Raw genomic sequence first — 26733 nt, forward strand, 5'->3', positions numbered from 1 at the left:
TCTGCAGCAGTGTATCCGCAGAGACCCCCTTCCAATCCCAGCGTCGCAGGAGCATCGCCTTTAGGGCTCCCAGGCATCTCAAAGCCAGGCTCTTGCCTTTCATCCATTTCAGAGGAGGTGTTAACTGCCAGCTCCTTGATCTTTGGTAACCTGAGAATCATCATAACTGGGGATTTGGAATTGGCAGTCTTGCCTCTGACCCCAGGTCTAGTCCAGCCACTTCTGAGACTACTGGTGGGGGTGTTTTCTAGCGAAATCCCCCCTTCCCCTCCGCTCAACATGATCTGTCAAGGTTTGATTCGGCCCAGTCCACTTTTCCTCTTGGTAGTGTAAAGACAAGTGCCAACTAGTTTCAAAAGTGAACTTCTCAGCTGTCTACAAGAAGGGTGGGGAACCTTTTCTGAGTCAGGGGCCACTGACCCACAGAAAAATCAGTTGGAGGCCACACACAAGTGAGGAAAAACAGCCCCCTCACTAATGTAGCCCGTCTGAGAAAGAGAAACTCCCCACATCCCCTTCCACACCAGAGCTGGGAAGGGGGGGAGAAGAGTGTAGAAGATTGTGTGTTCCAGCCCTGCAATGGGACAGCTGGAGTGTTAGCACCAGCTCCCCAATGCTTGGGGGGGGGGGGGGGCCTGAGTCTCGGGGACCAGATCCAGTCAAGCTGAGGCCTGAGGTTCCCTGCCCCAGGTCTACAAGATAACACTATTGTGTGTCCTGGTTTAATGGAGGATTTGGAACAACTTCAGAATTGCATTTGTATAGGTAGCATGACTGGCTCCTGACTTGAGAACTATATTTCTGCTAAGAAGTAAAGATCCTTGGAATTTCTAGTCTAGGTCAGAATGGTCCCATTTTCCTGGACACAGGACACAGCTCATTTAGCAGCAAAGCACTCGTGGAAAAGCAGCGACACAAACCAGACAGCAAAGGCAAGTGAATTAAGTCACAGGAGGGACAATCCGTGCTAAACCCGAACACGCTGTGTTGTGTTGGTAGAAGCAAGCACGCACTACCTCAAGCGCTGGCAACTGTAACTTGGCTTTGATAACAAGCCTGTGACTAACCAGCGAATTATTGCAACAGATGCTCTACTTCCTCCATTAGCACTTTTAATCTGCCTGCTCCACTGACAGGTTTCAGCACAAGACCTCTTAGAAGCAAAATGTGTTTAGTTCTCTCATCAGCTCTTTCAACAGAGGTTAGGTAATTTCCAGGCACTATCTACCATCAAATGAACTGAGAAATCCCACACATGGTCACAATACAAAATCTTCTTTAGAAACAAGTGACTTACCAGACTATTAGTGTTTGGTGGGACTCCTACAGTAATCAAACACAGCTGGGCCAAGGGACAGGGGAGAGAAATCTACAAAACCCTGTTCAGAGTCCAGGAGAGATCTGAACCAGGTCATTCAAAAAGGTGGATATGGACAACGCTGCAGGCCACTCGTCTCTAACTCCATGGTCAGCAGAACTGCATGTTCAAATGACCAGAACACTGCCAGCATCCAAAGGAACTGACACCAGGAAGTAAGTCTTTGCTTGTCAATCCCCCCACCCGGCCCAGCACACGTAGGCACTGTGGATCTGGGACAAACTCCCTCCTCACACTTCCTTATTTGTCAGCAGCAACCCATGACTTAACAGACGCGGTTTGCTCTGCAAGGCAGCAGCAGCCACACCCATGTAGCACTGTCCTGTAAAGTGCTTTCTTTCTACAGAGGGAAGCTGAAGAATCCTAGTCAGTTACAAGCTGCTGCTAGCTCTGCATAGAAGCTGTGGGCCTGAAAAAAGTAGGAATGCAAGAAGAAAGTGAGAAAAGAGAATGATGCAGAGACTACACTAGCAGATGGGGCATTAATAATCCTGTTTCCTCACTACTGTGTGGGGTAAAAAGTTAAGACAAACTAGTCAAATTTACCGACCATTCAAAGAACAGATGGGTTTATCCTAGTCTTCCTAGTTCCCTTCTGGTTTAAGATCATGATACCATCTACACATTCTGTTAGTCGGTAAGGTGCTGCTAGATTATTTGTTGTGTTTTAAGGTTTTCCAGTTACAGACTAACTCAGCCACCCCTCAGAAGATGGCTTAATGTTCTTCCTGAGTGAGTGCAGAGGGATTAGATCATTTCTTCACTACTTCTGACACAAACATTTGCTCCCTCCCTAACACCCTCTCACTTTGGAGGAAGACTGTTTTCATGCCTCAACTGTCCCCAGGAAAAATGCAAGTCCTAAAATTAATGTTTCAGCTACAAAGGCGGCAAAATTTGTATAACAAAGCCCAGGAACTGGGGGTTACAGTGGACAAGAAGCTGGATATGAATCAACAGTGTGCCCTTGTAGCCAAGAAGGCTAATGGCATATTAGGGTGCATTAGGAGGAGCATTGCCAGCAGATCCAGAGAAGTGATTATTCCCCTTTTATTCGGCTCTGGTGAGGCCACATCAGGAGTAGTGTGTCCCGTTCTGGGCCCCCCACTATAGACAGGATGTGGATGCATTGGAGAGGGTCCAGCGGAGGGCGACCAAAATGATTGGGGGGCTGGAGTTCATGATCTATGAAGAGAGGATGATTTGGGTTTGTTTAGTCTGAAGAAGCGAAGAGTGAGGGGGGATTTGAGAGCAGCCTGCAACTTCCTGAAGGGAGGTTCCAAAGAGGCTGGAGAGAGGCTGTTCTCAGTAGTGATGGATGGCAGAACAAGGAGCAATGGGCTCAGGTTACAGTGGGAGAGGTCTAGGTTGGATATTAGGAAAAACTATTTCCCTGGGAGGGTGGTGAAGCACTGGGCTGGGTTCCCTAGGGAGAGGGTGGAATCTCCATCCCTAGAGGTTTTTAAGTCTCAGCTTGACCAGCTGTGTTTGATTACTCAGTGGTGAAGCTCTGGCTGGGATGATTGAGTTGGGTTGGTCCTGCCTTGGGCAGGGGGCTGGACTCCATGACTCCTGAGGTCTCCTCCAGCCCTAGGATCCTATGAATGAAGGGAAAGGATGTCCCTCTTCACCACTGAGGGAAACGGGGGGCAAAGCCCCTGGGAGCTGGGGGAGAATCTGCCTTTGTTTCACCTACATTTTATGTGGGAAGAATAAAACTATGCTTGGAAAAAAAAACAACCTTTGGGTGAGGCAGTGAGTCCTGCCTAAGGTGATCAGGTGCATGAGTGAAGGGAAACCGAGGCAGCGAATTGCTTGGTGCCTGTCTGGGTCAGGCAATGCGGCTTCAATGGGCTGAGCAACATCCGAAGCAGAGGACCTGACAGACAACACCCTCCTTTTGCTGTACAGGCCACTCCTGTGACCCGTCAGACTGAAGTGTAGGAAAGACAACATGTGATCCCCACTAGATTGCACCAGAAGGCATGAAGATTGCACAATCTTATTTCTGGCATTGCCCAGCGTTCGGGTGATTAGCATTATTCATTTCTTGCCATTTTAATGTGGAATTCCCTGGGGGGGTTTCCTACATGAAAATGGAAATCTCATCATGTGGGATTGTACTGACACCAACCACCCCCCACCAGGTCAGAGGAGGAGTTGGAGCCACTAGCTGTACCGCACAGACCTGTGCCACTCGGTAGCTGGACTGTCGCCCGCTATGCGGAGCAGCACCACAGCAGGATGGGATGCTGCCAGTTAGAGATATTTACAGACAGCAAATAAATGGTGAGTCTCGGGAACCCTGGGCTCCAATCCGGCTCTGGAGGGGAGCGTGTTCCAAGGCACACCGATTCTTCAGCTCGTTTCCAATACTCCCACCCTGTCCCTTCCCTGTCATCGTCTAGGTCTGCCTCTACCACACCCCAGCTAGCCCAGTACTGCTCACACCTCGTCTCCTCGGCCAACCTCTCTCCCCCACCAGTTTCAAGTCTCCCCCCTGCATCTACCAACTTTGAGAGTAGACACCACAGTCTTGGTTCCTTGTCCCGCCCATTGCCAAGCCAATCCCAGTGACGCCTCGCAGCCTGGCTCTTCGTCAGATCAGGGTTGTCCCTTCCACCCCCCCCCCCCTTCCTGTGCCCTACCTATTTCTCAGTTTGTCACTTCTAACCACCATCACCACCGGACACTCAGCCACCAAGGGCTCCTCCCCACCCCATTCTGACTCAGTCCCTTTGCCTTATTCCTCTTCCCCACTCCTAATTTCAAGTCCCCAGCTACTTGTCCCCACCTACATCCCTGTCATCCCACCCCTCACAAAGGCAGATTAAGCCTTCAATCAGGCAGTGTCCCTGTGGTCTGCAGGCCCTAAAGTGTGGTCGATGAGAGCACAGGAGAGGGGTTCCTTGCTCACTATTCCAGGGCCCAGATCTGGACCAGACATGATCTGCAACTGCAAGAAACTTCTGCTCAGCATGGACAGAATCTTCAGTTTCTCAAAGCCTTATAATTTCACCAATTTGAGATGGATTTTCACCAGGCTGGCAGAAGCCACATCCCTGACACAAAGGTCACCTCCCTGTAAAATATCAAGTCCCTCACTCATGCACTAGAGCTTCCCAAAGAAAAGGGCACCAAAAAAATCCAGATACCCCATGTGGAAAGTTTAAACCCAAACAAACAGTTAAAGTTTGGCAAAGTTGTAAGCAAGGGAAAACAAGCCCCCTTAATGGGAAGCATTTGGCTACCTTGACAGGAACGCCAGCAACCCCACCTAAAATAGACAGCCTCCTTTCTGCCTGAATATTGGTACACCAGATGGGAAGCACTGGTGAAAACTACTAAAATGAAGTGCATGAAAATGGATTTGCCTACACTTGTTTTAGGAGCTCACAGTTAAATGTTCATTACATGTTTGGTAACTTAATTACAAGGCTAGTTGTCACAAAATACCAACCCTGGCGTTAATGCTGAGGAGACGTCAAAGCACCTTGCAGAAGTTACAACTCATCTCGCTACGCTGACATTTACAAAGGGACTGAGTTGCTTTTACACTGCGATGCAAACCAAGTTAGTTTGTTCGTGACATTAGAAATCGAATTGTTTTCCTTGTGATGGGGGGAGACAATACATTCTACACTGGAGGCAGCCAATCCCTTTCGTTTCATTGTGGTATTTACTGTCATCGGTCAGAGCGGGAGTGGGCAAATATCGGCCTGGGAGCCAGATACAGCCTGCCAGGTTTAGCCACTGGCTGGCCCCCACATGCCCGATTTACCCACACCTCTGCAGGTATGGGGGTCACAGCTAGGGATGTCACTGTGTAAACAACTCCACAATTAGCCAATAAGCCTGGGCTCATTGTCGACTATGCACATTTCCATACCCCCCCCCCCCCCCCCATGCTGCCTCTGTATCAGAGGCATCAAGGGAGCGAGAGCCAGTGCCCGGGGGTGGCGGGGGGACGTTAGATTAAAAGCAAGCTCTCCAAGCACTCCATCCGCCTGCCTGCCCCCACCCTGGCACTGCTGCCTCTGATAGAGAGGCAATAGCATGAAGGTGAAGGGGATAGGCTACAGCCAATGTGCGGGCAGCCAGCTTTCAAGCCAGCCCCCATGCATATTGGCTCCCCTGGACCTGCTTGTGTCTCTCTTCTCTCCCCCCACCCCCAACTGCCTCCTACAGAGGTAGGGGGTAGGAGCCAAATGCGGCTTCCCCCCTTTTCCACTGCCTATCAGAGGCAGCGGGGCCGGGGGGGGGGGGGGGGGAGAGGCTGCCATGGAGCAACCTGTGTCCATGGGGAGCCTGGGCCCACTGTAAGCAGCCGGTCCACAAGGGGAGCTGGTTTTTAAACAGGCTCCTCTTGCAGATTGGCTCTTGCTTGCCACCCCATGCTGCTGCCTCTGATACAGAGGCAGCAGCATTGAGTGGCAGGGGCTTCCCCAGGAGTGGGGACCAGCAGTGCACTGGCTGTCGGTCCTGCCTCCAGGGAGTATAGAATAGTCGTGTAACACTAAGATTTCACGCGGTTACACATCTATTCAATTACACGTTATCTGACATCCCTACCAGTTCCCATTGGCTGTGGATCACCATTCCCAGGCACGGGGAGCAGCAATCACTCATACCTGTGGAGATGCAGGTCAGTATAGCAGCAGCAGCCCCCCAGGAGCTAACTACCACCATTTTATTGCCTGCCCCTAAGTCAGAGCATGGAGCCACAGAATCACAGAAACGTAGGACTGGAAGAGCCCTCAATAGAGCAGGGAGCAGATGTCCTGAGGGATGGATCAGAGCCAATCCCCTCTGCACTAGCATACCCCATCCTGCCAAGTTTACCCAACTTAGATACACCCTTCCTTAAGTGATCTGTGCTCCCATTAAGCGCGTTCAGATTACCCCTTAGGGGAGCATGTGGGCACTAGAAGAGCATATTGCTCTGACAGCCACAAGTGGTACAGTCACTATACAAAACACTGGGGCTGGTAAAGGTCTCTTACTAGGATGCGGAGTCATTAAGTTGATACTCTCTTGATCTGCTGAAGCAGGCCTGGACCCCGGCATCTCGCCACAACCGTTTAATAACTCCAGCTAGCTCAGGAGTCATCACTCCTTCCTCGGCACTTCCAGCCAGTACAAACAGCTGACGGGCATCGTCCTGCAGGAAGAGGGGAAAGGAAGATTCAGTCGACACTACAAGCTGAAGTGTGGCTTACCTACCGCTTATGCCACCAGTAATAGCATCTCTACTGGCACAGCTAGATTCCCCTCCCACTACTATCACCCATTATGTTAAACTAATCCTCCTCCTCTAATCAGAAACACATGGACTGAGCAAGAAGCCAACTGCTCCTCGGGTGCCCATGATAATGTGGTTACAGAATGCAGGATGCGTTAACGAGAGGCAGGTGGCGGCTGTCTGTGGCGCGCACAGGCCCATATAGCACCGTGAACCTTCCCTTCTCAGAGGTGGATCTTAGTTTTGACATGAGGTATGTTCAGCTGTTTTAAGCATACCAGTGCTGTACAACAGGCCACTGAAGGCAATGAAGTTTTCCCAGTCTAAAGATACAATTTACAGTTTATTAGAGGCCATGCTGTAGAATGCCCCAGGAGGAAAAATCCCGTGTCAAAAGCAAATACTGGATGATTTAAAGGTTTGAAAACCCATCTCCCATGAAGATGGTCAAAAGAAAGGGGAATTCCAATTTCTTCATAGGAGCATTTCCCAGGGAGAAAAGATTGGGACCGCTCAGGATTCCAGTGTTTGTTGGCACTGAACTGCATGAAACACTTGTCAGAACACGTAAAATTAAGTTCTCGCTTTTCAATGGGGGAAATGATCAGCCAGATTTGCAACTGTGAAACAGGATGACCTACTTTGAGGTTTCCCTGATACAACTTGTCTCAGCTCTATTTAGAGGTAACGTTGCAAGGCCTTTTACTCTCCCAGAAAGTCTCCCAACTAGAAGAGCCTGTCTGCTCCTCATACTTCCTCTCTCCTGAAATTAGTCCTTAGAATGCTGCTGCAAGGTGTGGCATTAACGAACAACCTACTTAGCCTCTAGAGCAGTGGTCCCCAACCTTTTCAGCTCCCCCCGTAAGCGCCGGGGGCCGGGGCCAGGGCGGGGGCGGGGCCAAGGCAGGGGCCGGAGCCGGAGCCGGAGCCAGCAAGGGCACGCGCAGCGCCCCCGGGGGCGGGGCCAGGGCCGGGGCCAGGGCACGCGCAGCGCCCCCGGGGGCGTGGGTCAGGGTCGGCACCGGCATGCGCGGCGCACCCGGGGCCGGGACCGGCCATGCGCCCGGGGCTGGCACCTGCCAGCCCAGATGCTCCGCGGGCACATGTAAAGAGCCCGGCGGGCGCCATGGCGCCCGCGGGCACCGGGTTGGGGACCACGGCTCTAGAGTAATGCCCCGGTGACATGTACATCACTGCAGAGTTAGCCCAACTGATCAGTGCCTGGCCCAAGTTTAAGCAATCGCTCTGTAAAGTCTTATCCAAGTTAGAGACTTCACTGGTGCAGCACTGCATTGCGTCCCACTAGGGCAGCTGGGGAAACAGCCCATGGCTCTTTGAGCTGCAGTATACGGAGTTGCTCTAGGATTTTTCCTCAGTAAGTTGCAAGAGGAAGTGCCTGTCCTCCTGGGCACAGAATTGTGGGAAGACACTGAAGGACTATCAGCACCCGAGAGGCTGAGCCTGGACCACCAGTATGAAATGGGCAGGATACCAGCCACAGTCCTGGTTCTGCTTTCACTAAACTCACCCTCATCCATGTCAGAGACAGCCCAGGTTGAAAGCACAACTGATCTCAGGAGAAAGGCTTGTGGTGTTTCTGGACAAGGACATCCTGGGGGGCTTAATCCCACAATTAAGATATTTACTTCCTGCTCTTTTGTCATGCGTGAATGAAGAGATCTACCAGGAAATTTGCTAGACAGGAGGGACTGAGCAGGCAGAAATTTTAGTGATGTGATAGAGGAGGAAGCCATATCATTTGGAAAGGAGGAAGTCAGAGTTCTCTTCAGAATGCTCTTTGTTTCTAAATTGTGAAAAGTCATTAAAAATCTGATTTAGATTTAAAATGTAAAAGGACATAACTTTCTGAAATACTTCAGAGCAGGAGGCAGAGCATTTGAAATGTATCAGTAACAGTCTTTTGTTATCAATGTAGCACCTGGAACTGAAACTTTTTTTTATTAGAAATCAGTTCATAAAGTCGTCTAGGGCTCCTTTCCCATTTGCAGTACGATACTCAATCTAAGGGGTTACTAATACTTCACAGATTACCAGATGTACTCCACTACTGGTATCTTGTAGCTTAAAAATATTGCCACCACACATGCCAGGGACTGAATTTCAGATCTTCATTAACATGATTTACATTACAGAACAAGCTAAAGGAAATGAGTGAAATACTTACTGCTCTGGCAACTTCCCCAAAGTCTATCTTTAGCCTTCCCATGGCTCTTATTATTGCAATGATAGACTGGATAGTATTGCTGTAGACAACCACTTTATACTGTTTGCATTCTTCTTCTGAATAGCCATCCTCATGGATGATCCTGGGGGAGAAAACCCCATAGTCACAATCCAAACCAGTAGGACAATGCAGATTTCTCATTTCATTTAATACAGAAACAATTTATTGTCAATATTTGAACATCTACTTACTTCATCTGTTTCACAATGGTGCTTTTACCAGATTCCCCTGCACCTGAAAAGCAAACAAACAAACCTATGTTAGTTTTAATGTGAAGCTAAAAGTGAAAGTGAGAAGTGCCACGTCTGGATGTTGACGAGGATTCAAGTGAAGAATTTAGTTGTGCAAGCTCATCAGTAAGATCTCTACAGCAGCTATTCCCTACCGTGTTCCACCTCTGACAGCGGGCCCCCAGAGAGCGCAGGCACCAGTACACAGTGTTCAGTCTGTGCTCTCCGCTTGTTTACAAACGCCGACAACCAAGTGCTCGTTAGGGACGTAAAATCCTGTATAATTTCTTAACCAGTTAAATTTCACATTTAATCAATTAACGCGGGAAGGGGTATCCTTTCTCCCACTGCAACTGGGCTGGAGCAGCTGCTCCAGATGTCCAGAGCCCCACACGACTGGAGCAGCGCCCTCCCACGGTGGGCGGGGAGCTGTCCCAGGCCACCGGTTAACCGGACCTGGTAAGCATGACCCGTTAAAGGTGATGCTCACGAGTTGACTAGGGATGTGAAAGGTTCTCTCTTAGCAGGAGGAATGCTAGAAGCCTGAACTGCCAGAGGTCTGACTACTCCTTTACTCTCTGGACCAGGCAGACAGGACTGTAAAAGCTTCAGTCTGTACACCAGCCCTTCACCCTACACTAACCATCTCCCAAGGCAATGCTCCCATTACACATGAATGTGAAGGCTACAAAGCAGTGGAAGTAACAGGCATTAACACTTTGCACTGCTAAGATACCATTCAGCCAATGGGGTCAAAGCACTTAAACAGTAAGTCTCACAACCGCCTAGCGAGGTAGATGGCTCTTACCAATGGAAAGCCTGAATAGCAGCTAAGTGAGGACCTCGGTGTTGCAGCGAGTTGGAAGCAGAGATTATGCCTTCTAGGTCCCTGCTCTAGTTGTCTATTAGTGAATTACTCCATACAGCTTTCCAAGTGAAATAGCAGCCCAAGGAAGGTCAAGATTTTCACCACGGCAAACACCGGCAGCTTCCCATTATGTAGGGCACAGAACACAGCAAAGTTTGACCTGTCTATAGGCTCTCATTTCCCATGCTGGTCTGGGCTGTAGATTTCCAGCAGTGTAATCGGTGATTCAGAAGCCAACATGCACAAGATGACTGCGCTCTCTTTCTTGACTTTACACACTTGTCTTGAGGAGAACTCCTAGTAGCACAGGTGAACAAGAGAAAAACAGCTGCCCCAAGGGAAAAATCAAAGAACAAACTGAAGCCACAGTAACATTCCACCATGCTAGCCTGCACTAATCTATTGTTAAGATCAATGCCTAGATTCAGTTTGCCAGCTCTGAAACATCAAAATGAGGGATCATAAGCAAGATGTGATGGAAACCCCCATCTACTGACAGGCTCCAGTATCTCCACCTTCTGCACCAGCCGTCTATCTTCTGGAAGTGGAAGGGCTATAAGGAAGCCCTCATCCAGATTCCATTCCGCAGCAGTTTATGGAAATCTAACCTAAAATAGCAACAACGCTAAGTTTGTCGTAATGATAGGATAGGACTGAACCAAAGAAAATTCCTTACATGTCAGATCATAATCTTATTCTGCTTAAGGCAGTCTCAAGGAAACCTCTTCCTCATTTTAGGGCAGCTATCTGGGAAACATTTAGGATAGAAGGTTCCAAAAGATAATGAGAAGTTAAGTTTACCTCAAGATGAGGATCTTGGCTCGAGACCCTTGGCACACCCCCTCCCAACTCAATAATGTGCCTTGAAGTGGTGATTACAGTAGGGTAAAGAAGCCTGACCTTGTCACGCCCACACAGCCAGCCCAGAGTCATCTTAACTATTTGCATCTAGAAAGTGGTGCTTTTAGATGCTATTTTACAAGCGCCAGACACACCCACTGCACCCTGGAGAGTGGAGGTGGGAACCAACTCTTCGAGCAAAGTACAAAAGTGGAGTGGTTGGCAAATTTTAAACAAGCTTCTGGAGCAAATGCTACTCTTCACTAAAAAGGTTCCAACATTCACTAAGAACAAAGAGGACATCAGTTTAAGGTTGCATCTAAAAGAAGCGCCCAATAAACGGTAGATTTCTATTATCCACAGAAGGCTGAGGAGAAGCTTGCCTAGGTTTGGGCTTGCAGTCCATGGCATTCTAAGTATTTTAACACTGATGACTGTACAAACCGAAGTCCTGTTCACATTTAGCATGAGTACTAGAGAAACTGGTTTCTAGACTCTTGGTACTTATGTTAAGTGAAATCTGGGCTCTGGTATATGGTCCTGTCACTATTTATAGGGATGTAATAGGATAACCACATATCAGTTACCATGAATGGTTACACACAGGCTCCCAGCCTGCACCCAGGGAGCCAACTGCAAGCCTGCACTGCCGGCTTTGCATCAGAGCTGGCTACCGACCTCCCAGGAGTGGGGCCGGAAGGTGGGAGCTGGTATGCACTGGGAAACAGCTTAAAAGCCAGCTACCAGCACACACTGGCTCCTGGGGAGCTGGCTCAGGGTACATATAACCACCAACATTAAGAGGTTACAAAGTTACCCAATTACATGCTTTTTAATATCCCTTCTATCAACCTAGCAGAAACTTCCAGAGGAAGCATTAGAAGGTATGTCCTCCAGAATTAAAGTTCCAAATTGTTTCATTAGTTTCAAATAGACACAGAGGACAGCCACTGACAGAGAAACTGCTGCATTCACATTTAAGTTATTGCATCCTTAAGATCTCAGGAAAGCTGAGCTCCCAGAGAGAATACTAGGAACAAGGTTTAAAAGAGGCACTCTGTACATTCTGTCTCTTCAGGGCACTTGATATCACACACTGCAAGGAGAATGAGGAAATCTGCAGGCTAGATTTCTGAAAGTTAGAATGGTGCCTTTGTACTAACTTTTGTATAAGAGATAAAACACTTTGAACTTTTTACAGTTCCTCTATAATTCTGAACTGCTTTTTAAATCAGGATAAAATGTTGGACTAGTATGGAAAAGAATTAAGAGTATTTGCATGAGCATGCAAAGTCTCAAGGTACAAATGGAAATTAGAGAGACAGGCAAAGAGCAAATATACCATTACCTGACTTTCTAAACACTTATGCAATGGCCAAATACAAGCAGGTATTCATTAGTTATGGAAATACTGTGCAAACTTGAACAGGGATAACTGTCGTCAGACTGGGAGCAGGATACAAAGACAATAACTGTACCATAAATTGAATGGTGACGGTACCTGCTCGTCTTTTATAAGGAGATAGTATTTTCTGCCATGAGAGACCTTGACAACAGGACAAACAAATTTACCCCTGGATTCAACTACTTTAGTACCTGTCTAGGAAAAGTAATACAACAGCACTTTACAAAATTAAGTTTCCCATTATCTGCCAGTGTAACTTTATACTAAAGTTCATATGTCCCAATGGTAGTTTAGATTGTTTCAGACTGAACAAGTGATCACAGTATTGCTTGAAAATCCTGAGTGGCTTAACAGGGTAGGTTGAGACCAGCTTCTCCATGCCTCACTGTATTTGGCAGTAAGCCAATTCAGTGCCTAAGGCTAGGAATGTAGGTGAGCAGTCGAGCTGACAACTTGCATCCTCCCTCTCTCCACTGCCTCTGTATCAGAGACAGCAAGGGCAGGGGAGGAGAGCAAGAGCCACTGCTGGGGGGAGCCGGCTTAAAAGCCAGATCCCCCCAGCACTGTCTCCACAGTGCCACTGGGACTCCCCGCAAGCTGGGGCTACTGGATCCGGAGTGAGCTGGGACTGAACAAGCCCAGCTCAATCCCGCCTCATGCTGCCTGCCTGGCTCTTACTACATTAAAACTGCGGAGCCACAGCAGGGATAGCACCTGGACCAGACGTGAGCCAGGACTGAGTGTATTCCCTTAGCAACAAATTGTGCAGTGGATAAAAATTCTATCAACTACATGATTAGTGAAATAGCTGCTCCTTAACATCCTTACTTAAGGCTTTGATACGGGGTGTAAAATTATCACAAGGAAGAATGGAAGCTCAGTGCCTTAACCACAAGATCCAAAGAACTGGTTTAATCTGCTGCTCTGCTACAGATCTCATGGGCCCATGGACAAGTCACTTCATCTCTGTTCCCCACCTGCAAAATGGGCATACCACTTATTTTTTCTCTCCCTGATTGACTGGTTTAATCTACAAACTCCTTGGGCTCATCTATTGCTATACATTTAACACAGGGCCTGCCTCTAGGCATCTCTCTATGATGCAAAACCACTGAGTTTCAAAGGGGGAAAGCCTTAATCCATATGGCAGTTCAGGTACATGCCTTTTGTATGAGCTCTGCTCTGGAGCATATATGTATATTTAATTCAGATTTATTACCCAAGACTATACCAAGTTAGAGTGTGAACTCCCTAAAATGCTCAGAGCTGACTGAAGATACTGCTTGTTTGCCTGCCTCAAATACCCATCCAGACAGTAACTCTGACAGCTGTTCCACAGGACAACCAGACTGTTTCCAAGGCAGGGTGGGTAGTGCAATCAGAATCAATTAGACATTAGTCTGGGGGTGGGGGAATGCTCACTTAGATGTATTCATCATGAGCACCTCTGCTCTGTTGAGGCAAAGTACCAGTAATGAGTTTTCAGCTGTTCTGTCTGACCCAACCAAGGCATGAAGAAATGAAAAGCAGCTCAATATTTTAACAGTGTTTCATGTAGCTCAGCCTCATTCATTACTTACACATCAAATACAAAGATGTTCCCAGTCCAGGCTCAGACAGCGGCTGGTAAGGCAAACTATGGGAAGAGAAAGGACCTCAAAGCAAGCATGTTCTCACCAAGATTACGAACAGACATCTGCCACAAAAGAGGATACTACAAGACTGAGATGCATTGAAGCTAATGACTCAAACTCCAGCTTTCACCAATTACTTTAGTAACAGTCCTTTAAGATTCAATGTGTTTTTTCCCTACTAAATGATCTTCCATTTAGTAAGCTAGCTCTCTTGTTCTCACCTCTCTGTACTTCAGTTGCCAAAATGGCTGCCTATCATTTCTAGGAAGGGTGAATTTCCACCAAGATGACATCAGGAACATCACTCTGAGAACTTTGCTGTTTAATGCATGAGGACAGTACACAAGAAAAATATGTAACGTTAGGCCTGAGAATGTAGTGGTTCTAGTATTCTGTATATTCCCTTTCAGAATTTCCACATGGGGGAAGAGACAAAGATTCATTTTATTCTGACAGCAATCCTCTATGTTCCCCTTATGAACAGAGGGGGCATATGAAGAATAGCTTCAGTGTATTGTACACAGTTTGTAAAAAACAGCCATCCTTACCACAAGCAGCTCTGGTGGCAGGAATTTTCATGCAGATTACTTTCAGATGCATTCTCAAGTGACATTTGTTTCTCGTTGTTTGCGCTACCCATGTTCCCTCAATTTATCAGCTATGTATGCCTGCAGCACAGTCAGCGCTGAACTGGTGATACCTATTATTTCACTGACAGTGTCATATGAAATGACATGATCAATAACGTCGCTGTAGGCTGTAAGGATATTCTCATTTTTAAAACTGTGTATCCCCTTTGGCTTAAGTCTTTCCTGATCCCTCAAGTCAGTCCCACTTTGATGCTGTTTGAGGACCACATTTTTTCCCTTTTGAGGTACAGTCAATTGACAATATCTGTCATTACCTGGTTCCTTCTGAAGAGGGAGAGACTGAAATAGAAAAAAGTAGCTAGAGAAGACATTTTACGCCATATGGCTCTCCTCCTGCAAGGGCAGGACTGTCTCTCCCAGCACACTAGCTCTCTCCCAGTCAGTCTAGCTTTGAATTTCACATGTGACTGGTCTTCGATCAGTCCAAGTTCTCTCTCAATTTTCACCTCTCCGAACCTGTAACAGCCACTCTATGCCAAGCATCACAATAACCATTTTAAATCTGCCCTCAAGACAACCTTCCAGATCCTTAATGATTTTTTGCTCTGTGTGCTCCTTCCAATGTCCAGTCTTCCCAGTAATGAGACGTCCAGCACCAAATGCTATGCTTTATGCACCTGCAGAAAGATTGTTTCTGCTCAGCTGTGTAATCTGAGTTTGAGTATGCAGCATAAAGACTGCACAGGCCATTTCAGGTTTTTCCTCACTTGGAATTTCTGTGATTGTTCTTTTCTCCCTTACTCCCACAACCAAGATTAGTAGCTTGCATTTTCCCAACTTAATCACATTTTCCGCTTACGTTTTCAATCTCCAAGTCCCTGTGTTTTCTGTTTTCAGAGGCATTCACAAGTCCTCCTAATTATATATCTGCAAAGATTAGCACACTTCACATTCCAAATTTGCCTTCTTTTTCCAGATATCTTACAAGTAGCCCCAATTCTATACCAAGACTGTCCCAACAAACTCAATAAATGGATGTTTAATCAGTACCCTTTCTTTACTGCTTTCAGCCAGCTTTAAGAATTATGACGTAGAGTCTGATTAAACAGGACTTGAAAACTTAGCCCTAAAGTACAAGACAAGCACCTCTAGATTACTAACAAAGTAGGAATTTAAATACAACAAAAAAATTTTCACTGATTTCTCACAGCAAAACATAGGATGTTCTTGCAGATCTTATACCCCTCCTCTGAGGGCCCGACCAGATGTAACAATTATAAAGCTTTCAAAACCTCAGAGCTCCAGAAATAAGAGTCTATTTTACTGGACTCAATTAGAATTCAGAAGCATTATTTAGACATTGTCACTTGCAAAAATGTAAAGGGAGGCTGTTCCTTTTGCTTTGATTAGAATAGTTAGCCCCGAGATTACATTTCAGCATAAGAAACCAGAGCTTACGCTGGTTAACCAATTTCAGAACAGAGATGTTGCAATTACTTGGAGATAGAAGTCTCAATTCCCTTCTGCAAAACTGGCAGTAAGAGGACAACGAACCCTACCTAGAAAAAATGCAAAGAGGCGGCGATTGAAAATGCGACAGCACAAGTTACCAAAGAGCGTCCCTAGCCATTGTATCAAGAGGGGTAGCCGTGTTACTCCTCGCTGCTTTTGCAGATTCAGACTAACAGCCTCGCCATTGGTTCACACCAAAAGATAGCTTGTTTAAGATGAGCGAGCTCACAGCCAGGTTGTCAGATATTCAGAAAGCCCATGACAGAACTGCTTTAGCCCCCAACGGAAGCCAGGCCAAAATCTCAAGAGCTACTCCATCCTTACCCACAAAAACCCCCAAAACCGGCACCCAGGTCTTTAAAGGGATTTTCCATACATGGTCAGCCATTAAACTTGTATGACTGCACGGCTTATTTCACCATTATGCTGAAGAGCAGAACAGCAAGTCTACCTCATTACACATTTTTGTAACAGCTATTTAAGATCCCACAGGGTATAATCTACATTGCAACCCCTGCCTGTCCAGTGCCAGCTGCCTCAGGCTCACAGGGCTCAGGCTGAAGAGGCTGTTTAATTGCCGTGTAGATGCCCAGGCTCTAGGACCTGGGTATCTAACTGCAATGTGGCCATACCCATAAAGGCTATAAGGCCCATGAACAGAACTCCTACTGATTTCAGTGGAGAGCACTACACACAACAGCTCTGTGGTTAATCCATATTAGTATAGCATCGGTGGCTGCATTTACGCAAAAGGGGACATCATCAACCAACCACTTCCTTAAAGGAAGCTAGACGCCTTCCTGTAAGATGAAGAAAAACCCAAGCCTCATGAAAAGCTCACATTTATCAGTTAACTGGGAAGCAACAGCCAATCAGTAAACAGCCAAAAAACAGCTTTTGAAAGCAATTAGAGGATTCAGTGTTTTGATAGCCTGGATCTGGAAAATTAAATGAGTGGAATAGTAACAATTTGAAGTAACAAAATAATTGAAGCCACCCCATTGTCCTGGGCCAGAAATTCTATTTGACTTTTAAATATAGGCACTTTTTACCCAGTAAACATCACTGCTGATTTGGAAGCTGTGACCAGCCTAGGGATGTAGTCCCTCCCCCCGCCCCGCTGCCTCTATCACGTTCTTAATACATTTAAAAGGCAGAGCCGCAGCAGGGTTAGCGCCCAGGCCAGGAACTAACCCCGCTGTGCCTCCCGCACTTAACTAATCGATGGAAAATCGACTAGTCAATTACTTGATTAAACTAAATGCAACATCCCTAGACCAGTCATTAGTCTAAAGTCCTTGTTTGGAATCCAGTGCAAAACTGAGCTGCAAAAGGAAATGGAGTAGGCAAAGCCCATAGGGGTGAAAAGTTTCTACAATGACTTGCAAACTGACCTAGAAACCAAGGACAGTTGCTAAAGAAGCCAAGGTCAAAGGCAGAGGAAGTGGAGCCATCAGGAGAGTGGCAAAGCAGATCAGACAGCCAGACCTACTGTCAAAAGGGAGAGGGGCTAATCACCGTTTCTCTTGCAGACTTGCCAGTACCCATATTGCTCCATTAAGAGCTGAGTTTGTTAGGTAGGAAGGAAGGAAGTTAATCACAATAGCATGACAGGATGCATCACACCATATCTAAGTTAGATAGGATCTCAAGTCAGAGGCCAAAGGCAAAAATGTTACATCTATCCAATGTGGCATCACCTCCTCTTCTGTGGAAGTGATAGTGCAAAAAAGCCCTGTGCAAACAGTTTGCACATCTTCCCTATAACTGATGGTTGGAGCAGATAATCACTTGCATTTTATTTCTGTGTGCAGATTTTTCAAAAGATACGAAATTAAATACAATAATTTAAGTTCATATAAAACAGACTGAAAATCCACACTATCAAAGCAATTATAGTTAATAATATTAGGCACAGAAGTTAAATATAGCAATATAGTATTAGGTCATCCAATCCATCTCAATTTTAATTGCACAAACTAGATTAAGGAACCACAGCACTGTATTATCATCAAAGACATTAAAGTTAACATTTAAAATACTGTTACTTTGGAGCATTTAAATTTCTCGTGGTACTTTTGTATTACACATTCAGTCCATTAAATAAAAAGTAGGTTAACAACTGCCTTAAAGCTTCTGAAATGCAGGAAACCTGGAAGTACTTGGCATAGTTACCGTGCATTGTATTTGAGCACAATGGTCATGCCTGCCCATCACTGAACAAACAAACTACGGTGAACAAGAGCCAATGTGTCCATACCAGCATTAAAGCAGCTAGAAACTGATGTAAGAGTTCTACATAATATTAATTTCACAAATGAGGTCACTTCAAAGCAGATGATCAATGGAACACTGAGACATGCTGAATTTAAAGATGTACTTAAAATTTACATTTTGTATGCGATGAAAAATATTATAGCTTGCGACCTTCCATGATATTTATGTAAAATGCACAGCAGCTTTTCAAAAAAGGATCCAGACAGATCGGAACGTTACAGATTAGGAAACAATTTAGCAATTAGAAAATACTAAGATTGACTAAACAACCTACCCTCTAATTAAAGGTCACTCAAAGAAATATTGGTATATGAAATTATAAATTTTATAAATAGATTTTTAGGAAGAGAACTGCAAAAGGGGAAACTAAGCTGGTGGTGAGGTATCTAAACTAGATGCCTTAGGAATCCAAGTCTTCTGTTGAACTGCTTTAACCAATCCTAAGAACTAAATCAGCAGAGTCATCTCCAGACTCAGCTAATAAGTGCTAAAAGTTGTAGTGCAGAGGTTTTTCACCATAGTAATTAAGGGGATGAAGAAGGTCTCAGCTGCATTACAACTTGTTGGCCATGCTGTAATGGGGCTAAGGAACAACTGCATTGAAACTAGTTCAGCTTTATAGACAGACAGGATCTCCCAACACTGCTATTCTTTCATGATTCTTGGAGGATCTTATTCTATTCTGAAGCTTGGCAGCATAGTCTACTTGCTTTAGCAATCACTTAATCGCCCAGGGGCATATCGGCAAAAAGAGGGTGTTTGATTATGCTGGAATGTTCTCCGCATTCAAGAACTCAGAACTGTGTACAATAATATTCCAATTGCTGCATTCATCACTGAAGCAGTCTGAACTTGTTACTAATTGTCACCAGCTACAAAACTATCGTGACTAAAATTATGGGCAGTTAGATGGAATCAAAAGGAAGTAGAAGATAAGTAAAACTTGATTTACAGCAGAACAATTACTGTCCACATTACACATGAATACTGACGACCAAGGGAGCACAACCAGCTCCAGCATGCAAAATTAACCACAAATGCAAAGAATAGCCTTCACAGCCCTGAGAGATTGCTCAAAGCCTTATTACTCAAGTGTGGGGGATTTCAGGGCCTTGTCTACACCAGGGTTTGCTCTAATTCCCGCCATCAGTGGCCAAGTAGTGTAAGCTCCAGCAGTGCAAATACAAACTGTACCCATCTATATTAGGGGCTTGCACCAGTGTAGTTTCATTCAGTGTAGTGATATAACAGAGCAAGTTCATGAGACCCTGCTGAGCCTTTGGGATTTTATTTCCTCTCCAATGAGTTTTTTTTAAATAAAACTCAAGCATTAGAAACCACTTCTATACACCTTGAACTATTCACCCCACCAGCCTGCTCTTTTCAGTTCTGCAGCTGGTTTTGCAGCACTGTGCTGCAGCCTTGGGAGCACTTAAAGCTAATTAAACCCAACATGGAGCACAAGACACCAATGGATACAAGGGATGCAAAGCACTAAACCGATCATTTGACAGAAGATCAATTTTTGATCTGAGGAAGTGGGTCTGGCCCACGAAAGCTCATCATCTAATAAACCATCTTGTTAGTCTTTAAAGTGCTACATAGTCCTGCATTTTGCTTCAGCTACCCCAGACTAACACGGCTACATTTCTATCACTATTCTCACCTACATAGGTCTGCCACACCAGCCACTAGTCACATGTGGCTAGTTGGCCAGGTGTGTGGCTAGTTCACTATAGTGGCTACTGATTCAGAACTGGTTGGACACCACGGGTTTAGATCATGCCCTGCTCGGTCACTAGTGGAGGAAAATGAGAGTGAGACATGTTGCAGCATTCCATAATCGATGTACAAACTAGAAGTATTTCAAACATCTATCCCCATCAAATGACTAGGTGGGCCCAGGCTCGTTACAAGCAGAGGCTGCTTCATGGCAGCCGCCTCCTGCCCCGCACTGCTACCTCTTAGAGAGGCAGCACATGGATAGGCACTGCAGAGAATGCAAGTAGTTGACTAGTCACTTACTTCCCTAATAGGGAGGGGATGTGATGATTCTCTGCCTGCATTTCTCCCTGTGTCACCCAATGAAGTCCTGGAGGTGTAAGAAGAACTTGCAATTAATGAATATGAATGCCTCTGATTTCAACAAGCCTCCCCACAATCTGGGTTGAGATTTAAGTAGGGTATGGAAACCCAGCTTGTATTAGATGACCTCATTACATTAGTGCACTGTAATTTCTACTGTTTGTCCATCAATTTTAGGCAGAGCAAGGATGGGGCCCTATGAAACTCTAGATGTCCTGTTTTTCAGATACAATCCAGAACTGATCAACTGTGGCTCTAAAGCACTTTACTCCAGAGTTTACAAGGAAGGAGGCTTGTAGCAGGGCATTTCCAATTAAGGCCCTCACCCTTGGAATTCATCCTTGAGCCCTCGTCAGAAATATGCTGAGCACGGGGAAGGGCTGAGCAGTAACTGGTGGCTCAGATCTCTAGAGGAGGTGGGGGAAGTTCTTTGTGTAACATCTGTTGGTTGAATGGTTATGTAGGTCAGGACTGTTTTAGGATGCGTTTAGGATCTGTTCTAATTATTTTGTATGAATGGTGGTTTTTAATTATGTTCAAGTACCATGGAAGTAAAGAGTGATTTAAAATAAAGACTGGTGAAGTGTATTTTATGCATGAACAGTTCAAACAAGGGATGTGGCAAAGATGCCATCTAGCAGAATATTGCATTCGGAGGAGCGAGCCTGACTGGATTCAACAAGGCACCCGCCTTCGGCAGCCAGCAACATAAGTTGAAGTGTACTATATGACACAACTTGCAGGCAAGCCCCTTCATTTCTTATTCAAACTGATTTTTAACCAAAAATTCCTGGATTTTACAGAGTATTTAGTTTTATCCCGTTTTCACCCTAGTTTTAAAAGAATCTTGTTTTATTAGGAAAATACAATATACTGCATGAGATATTACAATAATACATTAGTCTTTGTTAGGGATAGGAATGGGAAACTGGTTAATGATGTCTGGGAACAGTACCTCCTCCTCCCCCTGCAGGTAGAGGGCTACTCCAGCCATGCCCGGGGCCAGGAGACCCACAGGATCTCCCCCACCCCCACCCTTCTACCCACCAAGATAAACCGTGGTTAACTGATTATACAGGATTTTACATCCCCACCCTGTGTATATGCAAAGCTGTCTTTTGAAGTAAGGTTATGTATTCGACTAGGAGACATACAAATAGGTATGCACACAAGCTCTGAAGTGCATGCACATTGAATGTACTGATGAATCTCATGCCCATATACCCATTTCAAGCTGCTAGATACCAGCTTAGAGATCTGACACACCAAAATAGGAAGCAAATGAAAATCTGCATCAGAATACATTTCAGAACACAAAGATTCAAAACTTTAAAAAAAACCAAAAACAGGAGAAAAGAATGAGTTGATTGTATGAGCTGCAAACAGTGCAGCTCAAATAAAAGTAAATATTTATAGGCGAATAGTTTTACATCTACAATAGTAAACTGTTTGTTCAAATTACAAGTTTTGTTTAGGGATTAGAGATACAGTGTTTGCTTAAACTCAGTGGCAGCAGCATTGTGTTTGGAGTTCTTTTTTAGACCTGGAGCAAGTCACAAGCCACACTGATCAACAGAATTGAACTACTACTGAACACTCTCCCCCACCCCTGTTCTTCCATCCACCAAAATAAACCGATATTTTACATAGAAAATTATTAATAGCTTTTACTCTGATGGAGGTCTGGTTTTGCTGTTGTAATAAACACTGACACTTTTCCGAGGAAAACTCAAATAGAAGAACAATTTAAAATGAAGGGCCCTATCTATAGCACGATAGGAGTTGAACCGAGTAGACAAGAATCATACAATTTCTATACCCTCCCACACCTTGCTGCTTCCCATAACAGGAAAAGCTCATAGAATTATACATCAGCTAAGTTGCATGCCTGCTCCTGCACAGGAGCGGTTTCCTGGAGGCACGGACAGCCCGCTAATAGAAAGGAGGGAGTGGTGTTTAAAGCAGAAGTCTGAGCAAGGACTCCTGGGTTCTAGTCCCTGCTCTCCCACAGGTTCTCCACAGGGCACTGCCGTGCAGCCAACAACAGATGTCAGCACTATTATAGAAAACGTTGTTGAAGCCTGGTATCTACCACCGGTTAAAGCCATTTTCAGTGCTGGCTCAGAGACCCTTTCACAGCAGTCAGCAACTAGGGATTACACGCATTCCCCCCAGCAGGAAATTTTTTAGCAGGCTGGCCAGCAGCCCAGCTCAATTCTGGCTTGCGCTGGGTCCTACCCCTGCTGCAGCTCTGCATTTCAAGTGTATTAGGAACCAGATGGGCAGGTAGCCCAGCTCAGATCTGGCTCATGCCAGGTTCAGGAGCTCAGACCCTCACCCCGGACAGGGGCTGCTGCCACCAGTGTGGGGCAACAGGCAGCCAGTCCATGAGGGGAGCTGGTTTTTAAACTGGCTTCCCTTGCGGACCAGCTCCCACCTGGCACCCCGCGCTGCTACCTGTGATACAGAGTGGCAGGGCCCCCCCCCCCCCCGGGAGGGAGGCCAGAGCACACTGGCTGCAGGCCCCACTCCCCAGGGCTACGTCTACACTGGCCCCTTTTCCGGAAGGGGCATGTAAATTTCACCAGTCGTCATAGGGAAATCCGCGGGGGATTTAAATAGCCCCCGCGGCATTTAAATAAAAATGTCCGCCGCTCTTTTCCGGCTTTTAAAAAAGCCGGAAAAGAGCGGCTAGACTGGCCCGGATCCTCCGGAAAAAGCGCCCTTTTCCGGAGGCTCTTATTCCTACTTCGAAGTAACCAGTAATTCATGAGGTTAATCGATTATTCAATTAACCAATATTAAACATCCCTATCAACAAGATGACAATTACGTAGTCCAGACAAGATCTTGTGTGATCTTGAGCAAGTGACTCCTCCCTCCTTATGTTTCCTTATGTCTAAAACGGGCGTAACACTTGCTACCTAGCAGTCAGGGTTGTGAAACATTATTTGTAATGTAATCTGAGATCCTTGCAGGAAAGGTGCTACAGAAATACAAATATGGTTATATAATTTACTAGTTTACACTGATGACCTGAGCACTACCAAAGGCTTAGTGAGCAAGACCAGAAAACTTAGCATCCTGTTTTTCTTCCACTTCTGAGAGTCTCTTAAGGGCAAAACCATAACAATTTCAAAAAGAGGAAAGTAGAAATCTCAAAAAACCAACAAGGGCCTGTAGTCACATGACGTGTGGCTGAAAAAAGGCTACTCCAAAAATTCTACAATCTCTCTACAAAAGGGTGGTTAGACTCCTCAGTCTGGTGTAACCCGTATGTGGGTTACAATGTTTTAGCAATGTCATAACAATGAAGATTCTGTTGAAAGGCTGAGGCAAGGAAAACTGACTAGCTCTTGCCTATGTGAGCTTTCCCAACCTACATAATTTTGCAGAGAAGTGCAAAACTAGGCCAGTTATTTGAATAGATGCTGAGATGTATATGGAGACGTCTCACCTTCATTCAAAGTATTTCTGAATTGTTCAAAAGGGGATTAAAGTGATTTCTGAACTTTATAAAGCAACACATTTCTTCAAAACAACTCTGCATCAGCATTGAGTGGTTTGCTCCAGTTACTGAAACACTCCAAAGGTCTGTTCTTACCTTGCTTCGTTTCATGAAATTGTATCTCAACCTAGACATTTTAGCATTTTTCTTTTTAAAAATGATCTTGAAATGTTTAAGATTCATATGCTATTAGTCTAGCTTTCGAAATTTTAATAAAATGACTACAGCATGCAGTGCATACATTTTATTTTAGAAGTTGATTGCTCCGTTTTAGCTGTATATTACTAAATACGTAGAGTGCAAAGATCTTTGCAGAATCATTTAATCACTGGTGACATTAAAAGACTTTACTAAGCTAGGATTTTTTTTAAAATACAGGTTAGATGGAAACCTTTTCAAAAGCACAAACGGCCATGAGGCCAATTAACTGCCACGGAGACAATAGGAGTGAAGTGCATAACCACCATTCATGCTTTTGAAAAATCTCTGCCACAGAGTCTGAGAACACTGCATCACTGCTACATGTCTGATTTGTACAGAAAAGCTGTACACAGGCATAACTGCCAACACACCTCTGCAAACTCCTTTTAAAGTGGCTTTTCAGTGTTAGCTATATTCCAGCATCGTGGCACACAGAAAAACCCCACGCACACAGTATGAAAAAGGAGGTTACTAATCCCATTGAGAGTCCCTTCTCTAATCATTTTGCAACTCCAACAAAGGAGCAAACCTCCAAGGAAGAAGACCTATAACCACAAACAGCCAATCAAAAAATTTTCTGTGCACACAAAGGACATGAACCACAGGGCCTCACACCATACACAGCTGAAAAACAAGTTAAGCAATACACACATTGCTTATAGGATTCTTATGGTTGTCTCCCCTTAGGAAACCAGAAATCTTAGCTTAACATTTCCCACATAAAGCAAAAACTCACTAGTCGGTGTGCTTCTGAGTAGATCAATACATACACCAAAGCTATTTTGTCTCTCAAATAGAAAGACAACTTTGCAAAGCAACTGATTATGAATGATCAGATAATCCACATTCCACCCCAATCAATACAAGATGGTACTTCATTTTATTCTTAAACTCATTTGAAATGACTGCTTTCACTTGGGAGTCTACTACAAATTAACAGACTTCATTATTCAGCAAGTTTTCTCCAAGAAATCTTTAATATTTCCTTGCTTCCTTGTATCTTCATGTGCTTCATTGCACCTCTATGAACCAGCCTTCAATAAGGTTCACAAAAGCCATATAGAACATAGCACTTAGTTTGTAGCCCCAAAATATGTATCTGTTCAAAGAACAACATTGGAAAAAAGCCCAACAAGTCAGAGATCTCCAATACGAACGAAAGGATTGCATCAGACCCAAGGGCCATGTAGCCCAGCATTCTTCTGTCTTCTGACAGTGGCCAGTGCCAGGTGCCCCAGAGGGAGTGAACAGAACAGGGAATCATAAAAAAATCCCTCTCCTATTACCCAGTTCCTGCCTCTGACAAAGAGGCTAGGGCAGGGGTCTCCAACCTTTTTAAGCAAGAGGTCACTTTTCGAATGTAAGTGCAATCCAGGACCTACCTCAGACCCTATTTGTTCCACGTCCTTCGTGCCCCTTCTCTGCGGCCCTACCCCTGCTCACTCCGTCTTCCCTCCCGCCTCCCTTCCACAGGGCAGGGGCAGAGGATTAGGACACTGGTTCTGGTCTTGGGCTAAATAAGGGATTTAGAGCGTGAGGGGCTCAGGGCTGAGCTGGCGTAGGAGATTGCGGTGCAAGGGGGGGGTCAGGGTAAGGCTCTGTAAAGGAGTGTGGACCCAGCCCTGGGGGGAAGGGCTGGTTCGCGCGGGCCCCCCCCAGCCGTGTCCCCCAGCCCCGGTGGGAAGGGGGGTTGGTTCGGGGGGGGGGGGCTGGTCCACGCAGGGCCCTCCCCCCCCAGCCGGGCCCCGGGGGGGCGCCGCGGGCCCCCCCCCAGCCGTGTCCCCCAGCCCCGGGGGAGGGGGGGGCTGGTTCGTGCGGGGCCCTCCCCCCCCAGCCGTGTCCCCCAGCCCCGGGGGGGGCTGGTCCGCGCGGGGCCCCCCCCCCAGCCGTGTCCCCCAGCCCCGGGGGAGGGGGGGGCTGGTTCGTGCGGGGCCCTCCCCCCCCAGCCGTGTCCCCCAGCCCCGGGGGAGGGGGGGTCTGTCCCGCGCGGGGCCCCCCCCCAGCCGTGTCCCCCAGCCCCGGGGGGGGCTGGTCCGCGCGGGGCCCCCCCCCAGCCGTGTCCCCCAGCCCCGGGGGAGGGGGGGGCTGGTTCGTGCGGGGCCCTCCCCCCCCAGCCGTGTCCCCCAGCCCCGGGGGAGGGGGGGGGGGGGTCCGCGCGGGCCCCCCCCCCCAGCCGTGTCCCCCAGCCCCGGGGGGGGGTTGGTCCGCGCGGGGCCCCCCCCCAGCCGTGTCCCCCAGCCCCGGGGGAAGGGCGGTTGGTTCGGGGGGGGGGTCTGTCCCGCGCGGGTCGGTCGCGGCGCGCCCCGGCCCCGGCTCACCGAGCAGCAGCAGCTTCACCTCCTTGGCCGCCTTCTCGCCGTCCTCGCGCAGGTTGCGGTCGATCATCTTGCTCCGCTCCACCGCCGCCTTGTCCTCGGCGCTCAGCGTGCAGCCCATGGCGGGGCCGGGCCGGGCTGCGCCGCTCGCTCTCCTCAGCCAGGCGGCCCGAGCGCGGCTGGCTGGGGCGGGGCCGGATATCCGCTCCGGGGCCTCCGCCCGCCCGCCGGGAGCGCGGCGCACCCTGGGAAATGCAGTTCGCCCCGCCGCGAGGAAGCGTTGCATGCTGGGGGATGCAGTCCAGTCGCTGAGCCCGCCCCCGTCGCGTTGCATTTCGGGACTTGTAGTCTTATGTAGTCTGCTGGTGGAGGCATGGTCTGCGCATGAGGGACGCTGTGCATG

At 46.9% G+C, this 26733-nt stretch overlaps 1 protein-coding gene across 1 annotated transcript in view; it reads right to left on the reverse strand.

Moving 5' to 3' along the window:
- Positions 1 to 26532, reverse strand: part of GNAI3 (G protein subunit alpha i3) — a 33355-nt gene extending 6823 nt beyond the window's left edge. The window contains exons 1-4 of the mRNA XM_075910388.1: positions 26334 to 26532; positions 9057 to 9099; positions 8806 to 8947; positions 6382 to 6539 (exon numbers count right to left, since the gene is read on the reverse strand). Of these exons, the coding sequence (XP_075766503.1) occupies positions 6382 to 6539; positions 8806 to 8947; positions 9057 to 9099; positions 26334 to 26451 (461 nt within the window). The 5' untranslated portion in view covers positions 26452 to 26532. The remainder of the gene's footprint in view (positions 1 to 6381; positions 6540 to 8805; positions 8948 to 9056; positions 9100 to 26333) is intronic.
- Between the last annotated feature and the right edge of the window lie 201 nt (positions 26533 to 26733).

Source organism: Pelodiscus sinensis, chromosome 27, assembly GCF_052426305.1.
Source record: "Pelodiscus sinensis isolate ZL-2025 chromosome 27, ASM5242630v1, whole genome shotgun sequence".
Classification (NCBI taxonomy): Eukaryota; Metazoa; Chordata; order Testudines; family Trionychidae; genus Pelodiscus; species Pelodiscus sinensis.